The 22,896-nt window shown below is 40.9% G+C and overlaps 1 protein-coding gene across 1 annotated transcript; it reads right to left on the bottom strand.

The window, feature by feature from the left end:
- Positions 1-446: 446 nt before the first annotated feature.
- Positions 447-22,554, bottom strand: WRNIP1 (WRN helicase interacting protein 1; the record flags this gene model as incomplete). Its single annotated transcript, XM_080610776.1, has 7 exons — positions 22,006-22,554; positions 12,927-13,118; positions 11,676-11,920; positions 7,275-7,504; positions 2,057-2,212; positions 1,182-1,261; positions 447-713 (listed from the first exon to the last, which is right to left on the bottom strand). Exons 1-7 carry the CDS (start codon positions 22,537-22,539, stop codon positions 447-449), a joined length of 1,704 nt encoding a protein of 567 aa, XP_080466902.1. The 5' UTR covers positions 22,540-22,554.
- Between the last annotated feature and the right edge of the window lie 342 nt (positions 22,555-22,896).

The following is a 22,896-nucleotide window of genomic DNA, read 5'->3' as shown; positions in this document are numbered from 1 at the left end:
AACAAGAATTACACTGTAATTATATTTTGTTTGCTGTATCTTAGCAGAGGGGATACAATCCACTACTTTTCAAGAAAATAAACATTCACAAAATCTGAAGCAGATAATGACTTTAAAAAGCAGCACAATGATACCCCTCGTCTAACAGCAAGAGCCAAAGCCACAAGCCTTTCTTTTTCTCCATTTTCTTTGAACCAGAGGGTGACAGCACTGTACCGATAAAGCTTATTTTTGTATTCTCTGTTGCCTAACTGCAATTCTTTACAAAACACCTAAAGAATAACAGCAGTAAAAACAGAAGGATAAGAAAGTATCTGAAAGGCTTAGTGGCTTAATACTTTCAACCACAGTAATAGATGGCTGAGACTGTACGGGGAATTTCCATCCCAATACAAATGTATGAGTCATAAAATCAAAACCCATTCTGAGCAAGCTGGTCATGTTTTTCATTCCTTGAAGAAGTCTGTTCCTTTCAACTCTTCTGGTAGATAGTCTTGCTCTACAGGTTCCTTGTATGCGGCGTTGTATTTACAGCCTTTGCCACAGCCCAAGTTCTCCATGAGCGTTGTTGGGGCATTTCTCAGATGCAGTGGAACAGGTGGCAGAGGTCCCGTGTGCATTCTCAGATGTTCTTTGACTTTGTTATATGCCCTGTACACCTCTATAGACTTGGGTGCTCTGGCAAAGTACACTACACATTGTGCTAGAATCACCTGGAAACAAGAAAAGAGAAATTGTTGAATGTCTTTTTTTAAGCTGCTTGGGAAAAGATTTGTTATTTAGGTTGTTTGTGTAGCATGACAGGGATTATGTGTTCAAACTGATCTCTGCCTGCCACTGCAGTTTAATTATTATTATTTAACAACACAGCTTTTAATGATTTTCACTACTAGAAAATAACAGCAACTTCAGAATATCAGAATATATTATTTATAAAAAAGAAAAAATGGACAGAGTAAAATAACATTAGTTAACATTTTAACAATAAATATGCAGTGAATTTTATTTCAAACTACAACGTCTATTTTAAGAGCTACAACGTTCTCGTCAAAAAAGGGGCATGCTGAATGATCAAGTAATTAAATTCACCTTGTCCTTACAATCTCTGTTTCTTTTTATAATTACAGATAAGTTTTACAGTTTGCAGTACTTTCAAATCAGTGAATTAATGAAGCCTTTACCTCACATTCTGGCATTCCAATAAAGTGACAACCTTGATAAGCAGCAACTGCTTGTGTTAAAGCCAGGGGATCCGCCAGCCCTACAAAAAGGGACCAGACAAAAGTGCCTTAAAGTCAGTTTAAAAGTCTCTCCTTTTTTTTGACTTCTGTAAGATGGAAAGTTATTCATGCACATTCCAAAGTTTGTTTCTCAGATGCTGGAACTTCTCTACAATACTTTGTAGTACGTAAGATATACTCACTCCATCCACAGCCTTCCTTTTTCTTTCCACCCTCTCCCTCCTCCTCCAAAAAAGAAAGGTCTAAGTCATGGGTATGATTTGCAGACTGAATCTGTCGCCACATGGTGGCAGCCTGAGCAGTAGTTGCCCGTGTGTGATTCACTTTTTGGAACTGAGAAAGAAATGGGGAAATATTGCTATATTTTATTACACAACTAGATGCAACTTCCCCAGACCTCATAACTCTTCACCCATGACATATATGCTAAAAGTGTTGCTGCATCTGTTAATTTGGGTAAGTTGGTGTCAAGAAGCCTTTACAACTAGGGAGCCAGTTATCAAATCTGAGGTTTGCAATTCAGGGTAGGCATTCACCCTCCAGAGTCATTAAAAAACCCCAGACATCCCTGAAATACACATACTCTATGACACAAGTTTACTGGTGACCAGAGTAACAAACACCAGAGCTTAGAAGAATCCATATTAATACATTGCCAAAACCCGACCTCAAAAGTATTTTTTTCACACGTAGGGTCTCTGTACATACAAAGTTTTTGTTAGATATTATTTTCAAAAGCCAGTTTTTGAAAACCAGAAGCCAGAAAGATCTTCACTCAACATAATATTCCAACATGAAATACTGTGAATACTGACCTATATCTTCACTTGCAAATCTCACCAGCCTCCTTGCCACATAGAGTGGATCCTCACCACCTTCAAGCATTCGACCAAGCCAGTAAAGGGAAGCATTTTCATCTGAGCCTCTCAGAGAATGATGCAGGGCAGAGATGCAATTGTACTGTTCTTCTCCTATTTAGAATGGGAGAGAAGAGATGCAGAAAACCATTAGTAGGAAGTTAAGTGAAATGCATTTAAGGGAACAGAATATATTTTACTGGATCACAACAGGAAAACATAACCTCCTTTTTCAAGTTCTTTTTGTGAATACATGATTTTAGTGTTCATTTAATGTTTTCAACACCTTCATGCTTTGCCCACATGGATCATTCCACTAACCACATAAGCATAACAAAGCAACTGCAGATGAAAAGGAGGGTTTTTTTAAACACTGCAAGGAAAACAATTTCTTTTTAGTACCCTGATACCCCTCCTTCAAAAGAAAAAAAAAATACAGGTATTTTAAGCAGTTAGGAAGATGACTGTATAAACATCTCCTAACTGACAAAGAGTAAAGTATGAGCACATACAAACCACTGAACGTTGCTTTTGGACACAGCACACAGCTCTAAGAAGACAACAGAAGAATCACAGAAATCCGGTACTATACACCAGTGGTATTTCAGAAAAATTAATTTCACATCAACTAAAACTCAAAAATAAAGAGTGCAGTAAATCAAACATGAGTTTGCTGTATTATAAAGGGAAAACATGAAATGTTGCTGTGGATATACAATGACAGCACATTACACAATTTGAAGGAACAGCACTGCAGCCCATAGCCCTGGCAAACCCCTAAGAAACATCGAGTTCAATTGTGGGCACCTGTCCTACTGGAAGGGTCCTGGAAACTGTAAGCAGCTGAAACAAACAAAGCCTAAAATGCCAAACTGCTAATAAGGAGTGGAAAGACTGAACAGATTACAAGGAATATATTTTTTTTTTACATTAAAGTTTAATGTAAAATCTGATATGGACTCCAAGGAGAAACACAGCCATTCCACAGATCTTTTAGGGCTATAGTCAATAGAAGGTCAACATTACAAATACTGAATGAGACCTTTCCTGCTTGCAATTTTTCTCTCTTCAGCTGGTTTTGATGCTTATGCATTTCTCTTAATCAAACTTCTAAGAGTATTTTGCTGCAATATTGTTAAACTTTCCACATATTCTGCCCTTTTTATTTTTTAAAGTGCCTGGCATTCCTTGGCTCACAGCTAAGCATGTCTTATAAAGGCAACTGGCTGCATGCACAGCCATCTGTTAATATTTCTCTTTTTCCTATGGCTAAAAGGATTTACAGCCTGAGGGCCGAAACAGAATACATCACTGTCACTTGTAAACCCTGCAGAATAAAAGGCTGCATGCATGAGTCTGAAAACCAAAGCCCAGATACCGCTGCAACTGCTCCTTTGATAGCCAGTAGGACCTCCGCTTCCCAGGTCAGAAACTGGGTCCATCTTGCTGCATCACTGTTCACGCTGCAATGTGGTTCTGTTGGGAATTCAACACACGCACTGCTGGTGTATGCAGGCTGGCAGACAGCTATTTTTGCTAGGACTCCACACAAAGAGCCGTGTGGTATGCAGTCATTACTCGTGCCAACACAAACAGCGTGTCTGTGCTCCATCATAACACTTGAGTTAGTAGCAATAAACCCAAGCAGCTGAACTCACACCGTCCTCTTGGAAGAGGCGTCTCTTGGTCTCTTAAAAGTAAGGAAGATGGCCTTTAAGTATCTCCAGAGGTTGCACTCACCTAGAGTTTTTTTTTTTTTCTGGAGTGCTTTTATACACTGTTTGGGCTACTGTAAAGTGTCATATTTGGGGAAACCGGCTGAAGAGGCTTAAGAAATCCAGCAGATAGGTTGGGTCTAGGGATATAAACCTGCAAGGGACTTCAGAATATGTAAGCTGAGAAAAGGGACAACTTTCTCCCTTTATCTCCTTTTCTCACAAACCTAACATTGGTGACCAAGTCATCGACATAATGACAATACTTACACACTAGAGTAGGACTTCAACAAAACTGCAATTTTACCTTAAATGCAATTTTAATTAAAGGCAAAATAGTTACATGCATTGGAGAAAGATGTTTTATGTTGTTTCTTTTTTTTTTTTTTTAAAGTACAGTTTACATATATTCAATGTGAGATACCAGAAGCAGTGAAGAAAAAGTAGAACTTTTTAGAGACCTTTACTTACTAGCTCTGTCTCTCACGCTGGTTAGCCAACACAGAGATTTTGGCCTTACTGATTCAGTGGAGAGAAAGACACATGCAAACTTGTCTATAATTGCTGTTCTGCATCCCAGATGCCTCTTGAAATCAAAACTCTAACAAATTTTTGGACTCGAAATACATTTACTCTATGCAGCTCCCACAAAGGCAAATACCTTTCTGAAGAGAAACAAGATAGTACACAAGAGGCTTTGTGGAGGACACGATTTTCTTGTGTGTACTGCACAAATCTTGTTGAGTTATTCCCCTAAACTGCTTTATGCGCTCACAAAAGATTTTCCAGTTAATTTAAGATACTGATTTCTCTGAAGTCTTATTGGTACAAAATAGGGAAAAGGCCTCATTCACTGACCATAATTAAGATCTGGACTCCTTAAGCAATCTGTATTTATCAGGTAGCGGGCAAAAGTAAAATCACATCCCCATCTCATTATTTCTGTCTTAGCCAAAAATAAACATCAACTGCTCATCAATAAAAGACAGAAGAAAGCCTTGGAAGGAAGACTAGAGCAATGACATGGATAAAAAGACTTCTGCAGAAAACAGTAAAGCTGGCAAAAAATATCATGCCATGAGACACCTTCCCTTTCCTCCTCCATAGAAGTTGAAGCAACAACCATGTTCCAAATTACAGAACAAATTAACCTCACCTTAACATATTCCCAGTCTTTACCATAAGTGGTAACATATGTTTACCATAACTGAAGTTATGTTACTACACAGACAGCAAGACAAAATCCTACAGTTATTTTGATATTTATCTTTGATATTTTTTATAAAGTCAGTGTTAGCTGATTTTATACATAAGAGGAAGAAGAGACAACATAGCTTTATCTTAAAAAACTATCTGATGTCCATTTGCAGTTAAACTTTAATTTGTTTGCTGCATAACTTTCTCCAAAAATTAAAATTTAAAAACCTGCAATTAAAAGCTAGAACATGAAGAATTTGTTTCCTCTCACACTGCAAGGGCTGCAGGCTGTTGCTGGCAGTGAAATTTGAGTAGAGCTGTTTCTTTGTCCTTTTAGCTAAAATTATCTGCAGAAAGATCTTGTCTTTAGGTGTTTGCACGCAGATCAGAACAACAGCCTATTGACTGGGTTACAAATAATTTCCTTCCCAGACTACTTGGTGAAAGTACATAAAACAATGCCCAGCTACGCTTACCTGACAACTTTGAAAGAATGTTACAAAAAATAATCAATTATATAGAAATCAAAATTCCGTATTTACACAACTCTGACTGAACACTAAGCAATCATTTGGTGCTTTCTACGTGAACACACTACACTCAAATGTATGCTGCTGCTATAACGATTAGACAGCATCACGTTCCTCTGTTTTTTAAGGTTGAAGCACTTTATATTAGAGGATTGTAGACTCCACCACCACAACAGTAATTCAAAAAGTATTAGCTAAAACATGCTACAAAGATCTCTTTATTTATATAGTAGCCTCTATCCAGAAGACCTCTGTACATAAAAGGACAAATAGCTATTTCAGCTATGGACAAAAAATCTGTCATCCAAGACATGACTACCTCAGGGAAGAGAGAAATTTTGTAAAGGTATGTACTTGGGCAACCTGTTATTGTGCCAATATCTGTGGCAGGCTCTCTGGCATTCATAAAATCAAGAAAAATAGAATTGTCACTATTCTCACCCCTTTCTGAAAATCTTTGACAAAAATACCCCAAACCAAAACACACTACACAGAACTTGAAGGATTTCTGTTGTGGAGAAAGAACTGATGCATACTACCTACATTTGATATAAGCCTCAGGAAGAGGCACTCTGTCCTATCTCTAGCATAGCAAACAGTTGTAGGAGGGCTGGAAGCAACAGACAGCCAAGAATTCTGTGTAAAAGTGGCCACAAGGCGACAGCAAGCACACAAGGGACATACACTGAGCATGATGGGACTCGCACCAATAAACTGGTCAGATTTTCTGCTTCCTCCTGATCAGAATTCTTCCTGCCACAGACCCCATAAAATTATTCTTCTCCCTCCCTCTGCCTACTCTCAGCTTCTCAGCTGCCATCATACCAGTATTTGCCCAACTGACTTTCCTGACAACGAGCCATCATTTCCTCTTTGTAGCAAGAAGGCTGCAAGCAGGCATATGTGTTACAACCAATCTTGAGAAATGTCTCAGCACAGATTTTGAGTAGTGACAGTTAACTAAGCGTATCAGATACAGTGGCAGAACAGAAGTCCATCAGTTCTCCAAATACTGCTTGGCATAATCATTTGATACTACACTGCACGGTGATTCACATATTGCTGAAGAACTAGCATATGCATTCAAGCGGATTCACCTACTGTCTAAAATTCACTCTCCAATTCTTAACACTCTCACACAAAATGGCATAGCAGTCAACTATTTTGATGCCTAACATTGCTGAGTCACTATTTAGCAAGAGTGGTTATCACATTAGGAAGCCTTAAATGCAACTACATTTATGTGACCTTCCCTAAGCAAGCTACAAAATTCACTACCTTAAAAAGCAACTCTAAAAACAAAGCAAACTGCTCAGGTTTTTACATAGCATTGTTGCAAATATAAGTACTTCCAAGACTTTCAAAGTGCAATGGAAGATTTCCGACCCTCCAAGAACAAATCACCTCATCCAATTACTTCTTATTCTTTGCACTGCAACCCTTGAAGATAATATTCTAATAACCTTGAAGAACAAATAATTTCACATGCAATCGTTTGCTGGGCAGCAAAGGTCTTTCAACCAACCCCACTTCCTAAACAGTGAGAGGAAACCCTGTAGGAATTTCTGGGTGAACCTGCTACACCATAAAGGAAAAAGTAATTTTTAGTCCAAATTTCAGTACAACCACTGTTTCATCAGAGGAGCTAGTATGAAAGGGGGGGAAGAAACAGGAATTATAGAGGTTATCAGTTCTTGAGAACGTTGCACATCAGAAACTGTATCAGGTACTCACCTGCTCGGTCATACAGGATGTGAGATTGCTGTAGCCCTTCCTTTACATCCTCTTCTGTTATCAGAATGCCATCTGTAGAACCACCTTTGGGAATATTCAAAGGAGTGGTCTTCCCCATTGCTAATCTGGCCTGAACTGCTAACTGGAGTCCATTCAGTCCAGTCCTTGCATCACCGTCACACAGGTAGGGTAGGGTTTTTAGAGCTTTCTCCTCTATGTACACTGGGAGTCTGCAACAAAATAACCATATACTGTTATTACATTCTTTGAAAATCAGGGAGCAACATTCACACCTCAGCACTACAGACAAGAACAAGATTTCTCTATATGCAATGAAAGAAGACAACAAAGAAAGCAAAGGCTGTTTTTAAAAACCTGGCAGGCACTACACACAGACATCCTGCTACTAATACCTCCATCAGCAGGGAACAAAACCAAGTAACGCTGCACAACGACCAAACGCTCTGCATACAGCAGCAGGACAGAGTGAAGTGAAGGCTTCACCTGCAAGGACTATGCTCTTTGCTTGCTTTTTGCGGAACACCACGGGCTTGAGGCTTCCATACACTGATACCCACAACTGCACTCAGCAACTGCAAGTGAAGGGGAAGAGCTGAGAGCACTAAAAGTCAGGTACTGTGCTTCCAAGAAACTAAGAACAGTCTTCTGTCCCAAAGTTGAGGCCTCAGAGCACTTTTACCATTTATTCGACAATTAGAAGCTGGGCAAGAAAGTTCAGTTGTATTCCTGTCTCTTCAGTTTCAATCTAGGACTCTCCAAAATTAACACTGAACACCCACTGGATGCCAGTGTTCAATGCTGGTACTTGTAACTGGTGATACTTGGAGACAAAAACATAAACAAGCCACAAGGGATGTCATGAGATCCATCACTCACTTGAGCTTAAGGAATGGAAAACAACCACTACAGGATAATAAATCCTTCTTCCAGTTCCTTCTTATCTCCAAACCCTCAAGAGAGTTATGTGCCAAGAACCAACACGAAATCTATGATGTACCCAGAAAACCTGTATAACACTGCAGTATTTGAACCAGTGACAAGAAAGTGTAAGCAATATCAGAGAGTACATAGAAGGAAGTCCAAGAAAGGAGAACCTGTATGATGAAAGATTTAAGAATAAAGAGCAGAACATGAGATAAAGTACCCATCGTTTCTTTTTCACATATAAATCAGTACTTTCTTACTTTCGCAGTACAATTATTCTCACCCATTCACTTAACAGACTGCAACACTTTTACAGGCAAATACAGTTCTACACCTGAAACACTGCAGTATGATATGCACTGTTCACTACCTTACAGCACTGTTTTTGAATGTTGCCTCCCATCTCAGCAACTCCATTTCCTGCAAGGAAATTGGATGGATGTTCTAAAAACGGAATAATTTTCAGAAAGGTATTGAACAGTCAACACCCAAAGGAAGCCCACCTTCAACATTGTGATTTACAAAATAGTGAATTCAAAACCTGTCAAGTACTTGTAATACAGCCACTAACAAGGTGAACTGCATGATATTTGGGCTTGCCAACAGGAAACTAGGGATCCTTTCATTTCCCTCAGTTGTGCACCTTCTGTGCTGCCTAACTTCAAATATTTTAATCCACCATACAGTTTACTGTCCAACTTGAATTAGAGATACCATTCTTGAGGGCAGCACTTGAATGATAAAAATAAACAGCCAAGAAAAGAAGAATTTTATTTCCTCCATCACTACCACAGTACAAGCGTATGTAGTGTATCAGTGTACAGTGATACAGTCTGTGCTATTACTGAATGTAAAACTTCAGAAAGCACAAGCAAAGTTTCAGCAATATATAGTGTATTTAACATTGACTTTTCCTAACTTTTCTTCTTCACAAGTATGTTTCTTCCTTTCACATTCCCCCATCTTTCAGAGTAATTTGCTGCAGGCTTTAAAAAGCACAATTTGCTGGCAGTAAAGTTGATGAAAATACAACAAAAAGTGTATCTTATGCTAAAGAAATAAGTAACTAATACAAAAACTGTCAAAGAAGCTTTAGGAGCATGATGATGACATACAAAGACACAACATACAAAGTAGATACCACCTGCTAGTTCTATTTTAGCTTTTCAGCAAGAAAAGGCCACAGCAGGATGAAACAGAAGCCAGGTGACCTAACCTTATCAGAGACCTGCAGCAATGGTGGAAAATCTGGATAAGAAAAAGCCACCAAGAAAATGTAAGGAAAGAGATTTGGGTAGAGTACACTTTCCTTTTGATAACTGCTGCGTGTGCATGGAGTGCAGAGACGACGAAATCTATTGAGTCATTCAGTGATAGCTGCGTTCTCTTCGAGCACAGAAGATGCCTGTAGAGACTACAGAAGATTCACCCCCACCTATTCCTCAAGGTACCAGAAGAGACCACAAAGAATTATCCTTTTCAAAATCTCATCTAGATCAGCCATCACATCAGACAAGTGATGTGATACTTCAGTGATAAACTGAAGCCAAGCAGCACATTCACAACTTCATGAGACACTTCCATGATTTGGGATGGGAGACTCATGTGAAATGAAACACAAAATTCAATGTACACATCTCTTGTGCCTTTTGGTTATATCTATGCAGCATTTTTAAAGTGGACATGCCACTTACAACTCTGGAACAAAGGTAAGCACAGTGAACAACCAGTTCAACTGTAATTGGTGACTTTCGTTCCTCAGGACAACATAAACACTGTTACCTGTCTGCAGGTAATGAAAGCACCACTTCATAGAGGTAAAGAGGTAAAAAACAAGACACAGCTGCTCCTGCAGAGTAGTAGGTGGAAGTGAAATGAAGGAACAGAAATGGTATGTACAGCGAAGCAAGGAATTAATAAAGAGCTCGAAACCAGAACCACAGCAAGGGACAGGATGGCTTATAAAAAGACAAACTTACCAGCAACAATACAGATCAACTACAGACCAGAATCAGGGGCAGGAAAGACAAGAAAGACTTAACACACAACAGCAACAACCACTCCAAATTCTGAACAACCACGTATTTATTTTTAAATGATTGGCTCCCATGTTATCCATTGGAGTGCGGCCCTCTCTCTCCATGGATAGATTTCTGAAACTGTGCTAGTCTGACAGTGTGACTGCCATATTTCTTTCAGTTTGATCAAGCACCACACTGGGCTGTTTAAATCATCCATAGCTAACGGAAGGTTAAAGATACTAAGAGTCTAGCGAAACCCAAACCCAAACAACTGCAGCTGAAACTATGCCTTGTACTCTAATCCTGTACAGAAAGGAAAGTCTCCGAACCCCATTTAGGGTGTAGCCACAACCACAGCTGTGCCATTACATTAAGGCTGACATGCAGTACTGGCCTCTCTTCTAAAATTCACATTAATGCAATATGTAAAAGCTACAAATGAGTAAACCATGAGGCAGTGTACCCTAAAAATAAAAATGGAATAGCTTTCCTTCCCTGCCCTGACCTCAGCGTTCAGGTTAGCAATTCTTAGGGCTTCTATTCTGTGATAAAGTTGATTTCCTCTCACTTATTTCATACGGAGCACCCAGTCAATTACCGCCATGTCAATACATTAAATTACCAGGAGTAGAGGCAAGCAACAACATCAAGGAAGTGTAGTAACTTGCATGAAAGTAGCACAGTACTAAGCGTTATTCTTATTTGGCAGCTAGCCATTTCAGAAGGAAGATAACATCCTTTACAGACAAATCTAGACCTTCCTTTTCTAGAACTCTCCCAAATGTTTAACATTACTTTATCTGGCTTGGGCAACAAGGAACTGAGAAAAACAAAGTCTCTCTTAAAACAGTCTACTAACACCTCACAGCAACAGCCCCTTCTCCCCACAGCATACCGTGAAACATACCACAGGACTTCTCCTGCAGCTAAAGAACAGTAGAATCCTTCTTGATCTTATTGAAAAAAAAAAGCATTCTCAGGAAACAACAAACTTTTGTCAGGCACTTCCAAATTAAATTAAAAGGGGATGCCCCATCCACCACTTAATAGTAACGTGATGCTTTCACAACCAGTAGCAAGAAGTAGCACACATTAGAACATGAAAAATAAATAGTTAGAGGCTTCCTCAGCAAATCCTCAGCAGCAGAACAGACTTAAATATCCTAGGAGGGTGAGTCAGGGGCTACAGATCCAAGTATACAACTGTCTCCTAATCCAGACGGTGAGATTATGTTTTGGATGGAGAGAGCCAGTGCTTTGAATTCTCTCTCTCCTGTCACCCCCTGCCCCTGCCATATGCTGCCACTTTTTTTCTTTACTATCAGAAGTGGCTAGGGTTTCTCTTCCCACCCCCAACTGCTTCATTCTCTCCCTGGCAGGCAGTCAATTCCTCAGGCTGTGTGCATTAACACCCTGCAGCCCATAAAGTACTCACTCTGAGCTCTCACTGCTGCTGCCAGTCGCAGAGCTGCTGTGCTGATCACCCTGGCCCAAAATCTGGACCCCTAAGGACCTGACAGCCCGCATCAGAATCGCCTCAATCGCTTCAACTGAGAGCTTCTCCAGGACAATCACCCGGCATCGACTCAGAAGAGCTGCGTTGACTTGGAAAGAAGGGTTTTCAGTGGTCGCTCCTATCAGAGTCAACGTCCCACGCTCAACGTGAGGAAGGAAAGTGTCCTGAGGATGGGAGGGAAGCAGAAAAAGCTGATCTCCATCAATGACAATCTGAAACATACCATGTGAGTAGGCTGCATTTTTTGTGTCTTGAGTCTTTGGGCTCCCTGCTGGTATGACAAATAACCTCACTGACAAGGCAGCTCATCAGCTCAGCTATCTAAATGATTTAATTTCATACACACAGCACATTACGGGCTGTTCACCTTAATAACTCCCACTTGTACTGAGAATGACTCTACCAGAAACAGCAGAAAAATCTGCAAATTTTTAGTTTATTTTTGTGACTTAGGTTTATCGCTTGACAAACAAGATATCGTGAAATTATCAAATATAACAAATAATAGGGCTACTTCACCTTTAGGGCTACATTTCCCTACATAAATCTACAGCATGGCTCAGAAAACTATAGGAAGATTGCAGTATAGTTCAATAACTGTAACTTGTAATACAGAATTCAAGCTTTCCATGGTATGACTAAAGAAAACTTGTACTTAGGAAAGGAAAAAGGAAAAAAACAAACACCCAAGTGATGGCTGCAGCAATGGGTTATCCTGAAGTACCACGCCATGCCTTATTTTTCTCACAGAGAAGAGGGGACAACATTAAAACACATACCCACTCCAGCACATTCACATTCCAGACCTTTTTAAAAGTAATGCAAAGTGCTACCCCCACAGTGGAGGCTGAAATGAAGACGTGCGCAGAACACATTACTAACATGACTTTGCAGAAATAAAATTTCAGAAAAACTTCATGTAAAGCCTGGCACATAAGTCAACTATAAGAACAGCTCAGCCTTTCATGTAAACCTTTGAACCACAATAATTAAACACAGATTGGGAGTTAGTTACAGAACTCAATTTTTATGTTTCTCCCCAATTCATCTACTAAAATACTTAACATTAAAATCAAAAGCCCGAAGTAAGCTTTCATATTAAGGTAAAGGGAGAAAATTTTACAGCAGTGTTGGCAAAGGCTTTTTTCAAAAAGCAGTGTAGTACAATACCTGCTGAGATTTATTGAAACGATGGATCTCATCAATAAAGAGGATGGTTTTTCTTTTGAAGAGTTTTTTTTCATTCTGAGCTTGGCTGATGACATCTCGAATATCAGTTGTCCTGGCACTGGTGGCCGACAGTGTCACAAACCACGTGCCGTTCTTTCTGCTGCTGTTGGCTATGATGTGTGCCAGTGTAGTCTGAAACAGCAACAGGACAAAGCTCTGTAAAAATGTTTTTGGACACAGAAAGTACTCATTTGAAGGAAGTACTTGAAGAACAAAGCTATATATCCTGGACGTAAGGGATAGCATTGACAGTTTATAAAGTATTTTAGTTCATACCATTCTAGAACACAGAAGACTTAAAAACTTCCTGCTAGACGTAGCTGCCAATTCCACTGCTGCATTTCTAATGCCTGCACTTTTACGTACCAAACCTATTCAGTTTCAATACTGAAAAGGCCAGCAATGACAGCTGTCTCCTTTACCATGGAAGAAGAAATCTTTGCCAAATACATTTCTGTCACAGAAGATAGGCTGACTGTAATTCACTGTGCAGATATTCTGTCTACAGAATATGTTAACAGATAAAGAGCTGGACTACCCGAAGACACCTGTAGAAGAGTTTACAGTGCAACCACATTTAAGAAATAAAAAGCCACAGTGTTGTTAACTAAAGCCTCTCTCATTTCCACTGCAGATAAAAATTATATTAATCAAACACCTGTTCTCTACCAAAGCATGAGAATGTTAGTACTGAAAAATTATATGTATACTTAAGAAAATATAACTCTCTGAAGTATCAACCGTAATCAAATGTTGGCCTAGGGAAGTAAAAGGCAGCTGACTTAACAAACCACTGGCAGGTTTTAGTGAGCAGCTGTGTTGGTTTTCTTTCCTTAAAAATAACTTTTGCAAATCAGAATTTATTTGTAGAGAATTTCACTAAGCCCACCAAAGCACAGAAGCAACCTTACGTACCTACCTCCCAGGCAGGTTTACTATACCCAAACACTTCACAGCTGTAATTTTTAGACTTTCCTTCACAACCTGAGTAAAGGCAGGCTTATCTGCATGTCCCAAGCAGAGCACATCTCCACTGGAAAGCACTGCTAGAGAAATACAGGCCATTTTGCCACTGAGCTCACTCTAAAGGAGCCGCCCTGGAAGACTGAAGACAGGAGCTCCTCAGAAGATGAGGAAAGGGACAGGTGCTGACAAACCACTTCAGAAGATATTCCAAGTACTGCAGTTAAAGAAGCAGGTGCTGCTAACCTGATCCTCTTGCAGGGAGGCTGCAGAAGCAACCACCTACTACATAGCTGCCAGTGGTGTTTGCAGCACTGCTGTCTCTTTAATGTATCTCCTCACCCCTGGAATGGCAACCAGCCCAAGATGGGAAAACGGAGGCTAAGGAGGAGGATGTGTCACTATTTATTCTTGCTTTAGTTTTAGCAAGGGCTTGCTGACTGTGTTCAGAACAGGTGCCATTTCACATCCAAATACAAGATTCACATCCTGTGTTAGATCCTCTTTCATCCCCCGGAGCTCAAAGCACCAGTCCTTCCCCTCCATATATTGCTAGGAAGACACGACTGGAAAGACATGTTAGGAAGCATTTGCAGCAAAGCCTACAGAAATCAGGAAGACCTGGGAAAGTGAAAACCAGAAGTGAAATTATTTTTGAAACTAAACTATCAAAATAAAACCAAAGTTGGTGTTTCCTTACAAAAGGGCCTTGATTCAGAATGCACCCATGCCTTAAAAATCATTGAAAGCATGGAAACCCCCAATACATCAAATCTGAAGATGAAAAATGAAAAATGTACTTCTTACTTCTCTAAAAGTGGTGGTGAATAATGAAGTGATTATTCTTGTAGCTCCACCCAAACTGGTAGCTTATCTTGCATCCTGGCCCTCATTCACCAGGTCACAGATAGATTTGTTTCAAAAAAGGCAGCCAGGAATTGTTTTTAAACATATGCACAGAAGTCTGTATTTCTACTCCTAATTTAGGAAAAAAAAAATGCAAAGAGGTTTGTTTGAAAGTTACTATTAGACCAAAAACCTACTTGAAAACTGCTGCATAGCTCCCAACCAGCATGTACCTCTCCCACTCTGCCAACTTCTGGGTCAACAAAGGTTGTAATAAGAATAACATACATCGCCTTTCAAAAGCAGTGCTCAACACAGACAGGCATGTTCATGACCTCTATCTTCTGTTCTGCACAATCAATCAGTCATTTAGCAAGTCAAACTGCCCATCACATAGAGGCTGAACTTTCTCTATTCCTCTGAAAGCCTTTTATTTTTCATACACTCCATTTCTTTTACGCTGTTTTTTCTCCTACCACCTTAAGCAAAATTCAGTAACATGGTACACTGTTTTCTTCTTTTTTGTTACTATCAGGTTACAACCTAGGGAACATATAACCCACTGGAGACTTAAGCAGGGTAGCCTAAGCAGGGAAGCACTTAGCACAAAGAACCACAACCTGTATGCTAAAGCCCTAGTTTCTCTCCCTAAATTCAGGGCATTGTATTTGAGGGATATGAAGAAAATCAAAAATCTGGTATGGAATAAGGGTGTTCTGAAATGTGGAAACATACCCACCAAGAAACTCATGAACCATTGAACTCACCAATGAACTGAGCCTATAGTCACTTATTTTCAGTTTCATTACACAAACACTTAACTACCAATACTTTCCTCCACCATCCTGCAAACTTCTTCACGTCAGCCTGAATAAGAATATTCTTTCCCAAAGGCTGCAACTGTCCACGATGTACAAAAACCTGCCAAATGAAAAACAGCCAAACAAAAAATGAGCCCACTCCCAGCAACTATGCTCCCAGTTCTTCCAGGCTTTGATACCAGTTGTGGATGAAATAACAGTAACTCACAAAGTGTGCTTGGCTCCACACACCTCCTGCTGTCAGAGCAGTAAATCAATCAATTTGTTGTTGTGTTTAGTTGGATGTTTGTGCTAGGAGACAAGAATTTTCTGTATATCCACAAGTTCCTCTGATTGAGCAACTTTCTTTGAGTGTAACATATTTCCCTATTCTCTGTGTTACCACTCGTCAGTGCAACCTCACACCAACAGCTGGAAGAAAACAGTAAAAAGCAAGTATAAACTAAGCCTGTCCTTCTGATGCTGATGTTCAATGACTAACATTAACTGTAAGGTGGTCTTTTCATTTTTGCACCTCTTTACCAGGCAATTAAACTGAATCAGCTCACCAAAGCCCTTTCCAGGAATAAAGAGCTGTATTGCCTAGCTGTCTTCAAAAAGTGGAACTGAAAAAATTAGGAAGACACTAGCGCATATGGTCAGATCGCAGTCAGGAAGCTGACTGTGAAACCTGAGGTCCTTCTTACCTCACTCTGGAGGAAGATCAGGTAGACTAGGTTTAGTTATCTATCTGTGGTTGCCTGTTCATGGAGACTTTCCTTATTCATTCTTAAAATAAATTTAGCAAAATTGCTGTTGTAGATATCAGTCACAGAAAATGCATGGTCTCTTAGCTTACATCTATGCTGTGCTCAGCAGTCATGTCAGAGAGCTCCCGCAATGTGCACAGGACAGCTCACAGTCCTTCTGGTCCAGCCTCACAACCCTTTTCCCCTCTCACAGCCTTTTCATGAGGAGTTGATGTTCATACCACACTTCACAGGAACACAGTGGTGTAAAAGCTGTCCTGGCACCTGGATGGGCCCTTCCAACATACATGCTTCTCCCAACAAGTCTAGAAGGTTGTATGGTCTGCTACATTTAGGTGACCAAACTGGAACTTACACAGATCTGCACTAGTGCATAGACTGCAGCTCAACATGGTTTAGTCCTGAGCAGGATAATATAGTTGGCATCTATGCTTCCCTAGCAAGCAACTTTGCTGGTTTGTTCCAGAGCAAGCCACAGTGTGAATTATGTTTGTGGCAAGGTTGATAAAAAAAATAGCCTAGTGCAAAACACAAGCTCAATAAGCTAGCTATACCTAAAGACTTGTAGCATCTAAATTACATTATCAGACTTGTGAACTGGCATCCTGCTTTCTTCTGCTGCCCTCTGACCATGACCTTCCCTGTGTTTTTCCCTCTTCCTTTATTCTGGCCAGGATTTCTGTATCTTTAGTTACATGGTGTTGCTTCTTCTCAAGCTCAATCCTCCCTCTGAGGGTATTAAGGGCCATACTGTGGCTGACAAGCAGTCAGGAAAGGCCACTCTCCTTCAGTGAGACACCAACAGCGCCATCATCCTTAGATGCCAGCCAGGGGAGCAGCTCCCCGGATGCAGCTTAAAAAGCTGGGGTCTGTTCTACCCAACACTGCTGAGCTGACTTCAAGCTACCACACTGCACCACAGGAGATGAGACACACTGTGTCTAAAGGAAACTGTCAGGATAGCTGATGGAGGAGGCCCAGGGACACTGTCTATAAACACAATCAAATGTGGCAGCAGTTGGCATTTATATAAGGGCAGATGCTATTCTTACCCATTCTGTTTGGTTCCTCACACCCCAAATAGCCCACTGGGAGACTACTAGAGGAATAAGGTGTCACTGAACAACAGCAACAGCATGTGGTTTACTGCACTTGCAGAATCCAAGTCCGACCAAGCATAAACAGATGCAAGGTCATTACATAACATTTACTGAAAGGGAGCAGTACTTCTGTTTGCTGCATCTAGATTTGCCTCTTTTTATTCTAACTGCTTTGTAAGTACAACTGTAGCTGCTCTCACAGTTTTCTCTTCCTACAGAGCTACCATAAGTTATTCTTGATTTAGATTGGCATAAACAAAATCAAGCATACTGTACTAGAAAACTGCTCCCAGGCAACTGCAAAGACAATCCCATTTTTCAGAGTTGTTCTGGACTTTCACTCTATACTACTGTAAAAGACTTTATGCATTCTCAGTTAAAAATCTCATGGTAATCAGAGGAACTCATTATTTCAAACAGTTCAAGTCAGGCCCCAAGCTATATGGGTAAGAGCAGATGAAACATACTATCAAATAGCTATTTAGGTTATCTCTTGAACCAGCAAAATGGAAAAATCTGGAGGGAATAGATGACAAATATGCAAGAAAAAAAAAAGTTGGACTTGCTGTGTTTCAATGTGTCATATAACAAGTCTTCAATAAAAAACAAAGAAAAGAAATACAAGGGCGTCCTAGAAATAAAATATAAACTCAGTGGAGACTTCACAGCAACTGCAGACCACCTACTGGGTGTTTTAATATTGTACACTCGTATCAACCATGGCATATTTTACCTTAGTACTAGACTGCAGAGTGGACCCCAGGAAAGTATGCATGAATATTCTTTGACTTATCTTTTGTAGGGTTTCGTAGGTTGCTGCCTACATGTTTTTCTTGATAAACAGCAAACGTTAAAGGGAATGTTTACAGTCTTTAAATACAGAATGTTCAGGTTTATAAGTCTTAAACAACATCTGTGTCAGCAAAATTATTCAGTGCTCAAGTTCCACTGTGTCCCATCTACTAACTCTTTACTAAAATTGGTGCCCCACAACAGACAAGCAAAAATCTAAATCCCTGTATTAAGGCATCATAAATCACAGTATGGCTTACTCAGATTACACTAGGATTCATACAGGCTTTTAAAAACCTGTATAGTCAAAATGAACAAGGTAAATGTTCCTAAGCTAATAACCACGGCATCTCTTTGAGGCAGCGTTTCTTCTGGCCTGTGTCTAGTCAGCTTCTTAAAAGCAGAAAATATGTTCTTGTGCTCAACACTTAATAGTGATAAAAGTGAAAAACAAAACCAGAGTCAAAACGTTTTCACCTAGAACACTTTGGGTTCCTAAGAAATCAGAATAACAAATTAAAAGTAAAGATCATGCTCCCTTAAAATAAGAAGACTCAATACGGATGGAAACTTAGAAGAAAATAAACCTGCAACAGAAGTACCCTGATTTTGTCTTCAAAATTTTGTGCTTCTTGAATATTCAAGTGCAGCTGAGACTGAAATCAGTTTGGGCAGAACAGTACAAAGCACATGTATTTTTACTCAGGTACTTCTGCTTTATTGCTTTCATGACAAAAATTCTCCAAAAGTACTCCTGACCTACAATATGAAATCCTGCATTTATAGCAGTTTAATGCCCACGATTAATCTCTTCTTTAGAAAACACCTGCTGAACTATTATTTTTCATAAAGGTTCAGATTGATAAGTAATACATCAATTAATCTGAAATTTAGCCTGAAGAATTAATTCCATCTCCAGCTATTATCTCTTTTTTATTTAACCCTTCTCTACCTTTTTCAAAGGAAGGATTGGTTAGCATGGATGGCACTTGGCTGTAAAAATGGAAGAAGAGATAGATAGGCTGCAATAACCTGATTCCATGGGTAGCAAGACTGTGAGGAGGCTTAAGGAGTCTATGACTATCTTATACAGCACTTCTGAATTTAGACCAACATACTTACTTATATTCCTATTTTAGCACCTACCCTGTAATACAAGACTATTTTCTTTGATGGGCAGAACTTAACATGTGAGCTTTTTACATTTGAAGCTATGTAAAATGCAATTATTTCTTAGTGTTTCTCCCATTGAAAAAGACTGCACTTAACAGAAGTAGTTTCTGATTATCAGTCTAGCCATAGGTCCTGAGGAGGTGAGAATATTTCTCTTTCACAAGATCTTCCAACTTTCAAGCACTAAGTTTTGTGAATGTTCACATCCTAAGAGAAATAGGCTTTTCATCTGTCCATCCTCACAGGTTACTTCCTCATGAAATGCTTTCTTAGACACCTTATATACATAACAGTAAGTGAATGATGCAGGCAGGCAACCACAGACTTCTTCCATCTTTAGGGGAACTATGTTGCCTTGCATGTTAAATCTGTAAGGACAGAAATTTAACAAATAACACCCAAGTAAAAGATAGAACTTTCAGATATGTACTCAAGACAGACAATATGATTTACAGGATAGAAGGCCTGAGATGAAACACTGCTCCAGCACCATCCTAGAAATACCGGTAAGTATAGGTGAAAGGGAAAATTCAACTTTTGCAGTAGGAATTGCTGGTTCAGACAGTAATGGAAGTCTTGTCAAGAGCTAGCTGAAAGCAAGTAACTTCAAGACTGTTCGCTGAGAAGGAGTAACCTCGAATGGAGATGAGTTACCCAACACTTAAGTACTCAGAGAGAGAAAATGTAACCGATAAATTGTGGAAGTGTTCCTTGATGGGGCAAAAGGCACAGTCTTGATGCAAATCAGATGACTGATGAGCAGCAACATTTAAATTCTGTGAGAAGCAAGCTTACTAAATACAACTCTGTATAAGGCATATGGGTGAGGAAGACAGGTCACAAGAAAATGAAACCTGTGTTATCACAGGCATAGAACAGATCACCTCTTATCCAAAGTCACAAAAGAAGAACTAAAGAAGATCTAAACCACAATCATAAGCTGGCACAAACTCATGAAAAAGCATTTCCATAGCCAAGAAATGAGTTCATCAGATCATAACCCAAAGACCACCAAATTCAGTTTTGTTACCACTGTAACAGCATTTTTTCCTAAGGAAAAGGGTCTTCAAGAAAGAGCAAGCACACACTGCTGACATAGATAAAATGAAAGCAAAGGCAGAAGAATATGAATAAATATAGTAGCAGGCCCCTGAACATGTTATTCATTCAATAAGGTATATTCCAATTTACTAAAGAATTCAATTATACTTCTCTCTCTAGCCATCTATCTTCTGTCAATCCACCTCCCCTTCATAGAGTTTTTAAGAATAGCCCTTACCTCTTCTGATACCTTTCTTTCTAATATTACCTTATTATTCTAAAGGAAGTAGCAATTATTTAAGTTCATCAGCTGTTTCTTTTCAGGTGTATGTTATCTAGCCCAAACAACCCATTGCATCATTGCTAACAGTACTCATTTATCAATTATTCTCATACCTGGTCCTTATCAATTGTGATAAACTGGCATTATTATTAAATACCATATATAGTCTCTTTTTATCTTCAAGTAAGAGAAATACAAGGTGTTGCTGTCCTCAAGTTTTCTGCTATAGTTAATTTGCTAGTTATTCTCTTCCCCATCCCAGATATCCCACACATGCTCTCACATATAGCATATATATATACATATATACTGTATGAAAAACTCGGCACTGTGCACACATTAGACTGGCAGAGATAACCATGTATTTTGCTTGCTTAGCTTCCCCCATCACCTCCAATCTGAAATACAGAGAAAAGAGACAATATGAAGGCAAGATCTTTGAGTGCTCCCTCCTGACCACACCTGAGGCATTTGTTTGGTCCTTTCTTCACCACAGCTGTGGATGCCTTCATTGCTGTGCTGTAATTACACTGCCTTTTGGGGTTCACCATTCTGCTCCTGCCATCTTAAAAGAGGCAGAACAAGACAGTACATCAAGTCAGATCCTGCAAAGACCCGTCAGTTTCAGAGTGTATGCTTGAAGATAAATGTGTACCTGGTACTGCATGCCTGGCCACAGCACTAGCTCCCTTCCATACCACTGCCTTTTGTCAGGGGCCAGAATGTGCGGCTAAACCAAAGCCTGCTCTTGCAAACTGTGCTGTAGTAATCTGCTGGTATCTCATCCCATTTCCTAGACGTTTTACAGATCCTGTTTGATGCTGTTTTTAAATTACCTAAACACAGCCTGCGTTTTAGGTAACAGTTTTGGAGTTTACAAAAGCTCAATTATCTGAAACCAACAGCGGCCTGTGCAACTGAAGTCCAAGCTATAGGGAGTGGGGCTGAAGTGGGGGTGAGCCACTTCTATTTAATTTAGGAAGTAGGTTGTGTAATTTGTAATCTAAGTGAAACCTAGTGGGCATCAGTTAAGCCATTACAGATGAAACCAAGAAGCCAAAGGAAAAAAAGGGTGAGCTCGAAGATAAACAGGTCCCACTTTTTAAGTCCATCAGCCTCGAGAGCCACATGGAATAGAGAAGGAATGCAGAATCCAACCCCACTGCACGGGGTGCGTTCGTGGCAGGTCGCCAGTCGCCGCCCGCCCGGGCAGAAGCAGCAGCGGCAGCAGGGCCCGGCGGCGCCACTCACCTTGCCGCAGCCCGGTGGTCCCCAGAGGATGAGGGAGGGGATTTCATGTGACTCCAGCAGGCTCCTCAGCAGGGTCTGCGCTCCCAGCACTCGCTCCTGCCCGACGTAATCCCCCAGCGCGCTCGGCCGCAGCCGCTCGGCCAGAGGTTTCTCCTCCAGCTTCTGCGCCAAGCTTCTGCGCGGCGCCGACCCGCTACCCGCCGAGCCTCCATCCTCCGGCTTCACTGCGGCGGCCTCCTCCCGCCCCGCCCAGCTCTTCCTGCTAGGAGCTCCGGGGCTTTGCCCGCCGCCGCGGCCCTTGTGAAAAAAGGACGAGATGGTGGCCTGGCCGGCCTCCTCCGACTCCCCCTCCACCTGGCTGACCGACGGGGCAGCGGTGAAACGCTGCCGCTTGCAGGTTGTCGACGGGCCCGGCTCCACCTCATCCTCCCCGCCCTGCAAGCACGAGTCCAGGTGCGAGTTAATGTGCGCGCCGGGCAGCTCCCGGAGGCACACGGGGCACCGCACCAACTGCTCATCCTCCGCAACCTCCATCGGGAGCCGATGTGCCGCAGGGCCGGAGCAGGAAGCGAGGCCGCCGGCCCTCAGCTCCCGCAGCCCTTCGGGAGCTGTAGTCCGCCCGGCCCCGCTCCCGCCCCTAGCCGCGTGGAGAGGCGGGTGCAGTTTTCCCACTCCGCAGGCTTCGAGGGGAGGAAGGGGGTAGTGTTCCCACCGACATGGCGTTCTGAAAGGAGGCCACCCTCTGCCCATGTATTCCCAGGGCGTTCCTATGCCAGTTCCTCAGAGGCAGATGCCTTTTAGCCCATATGTAGCCCGTGCTACTGGTTTTCCACCTGGACATAAGACGTTGAAAAATCTATTTGGGATATTCAGTGTCTCTGTGGTCTGTGA

This window comes from Psittacula echo, assembly GCF_963264785.1.
Source record: "Psittacula echo genome assembly, chromosome: 2".
NCBI lineage: Eukaryota > Metazoa > Chordata > Aves > Psittaciformes > Psittacidae > Psittacula > Psittacula echo.
This window is presented reverse-complemented; position numbering and strand designations above follow the sequence as displayed.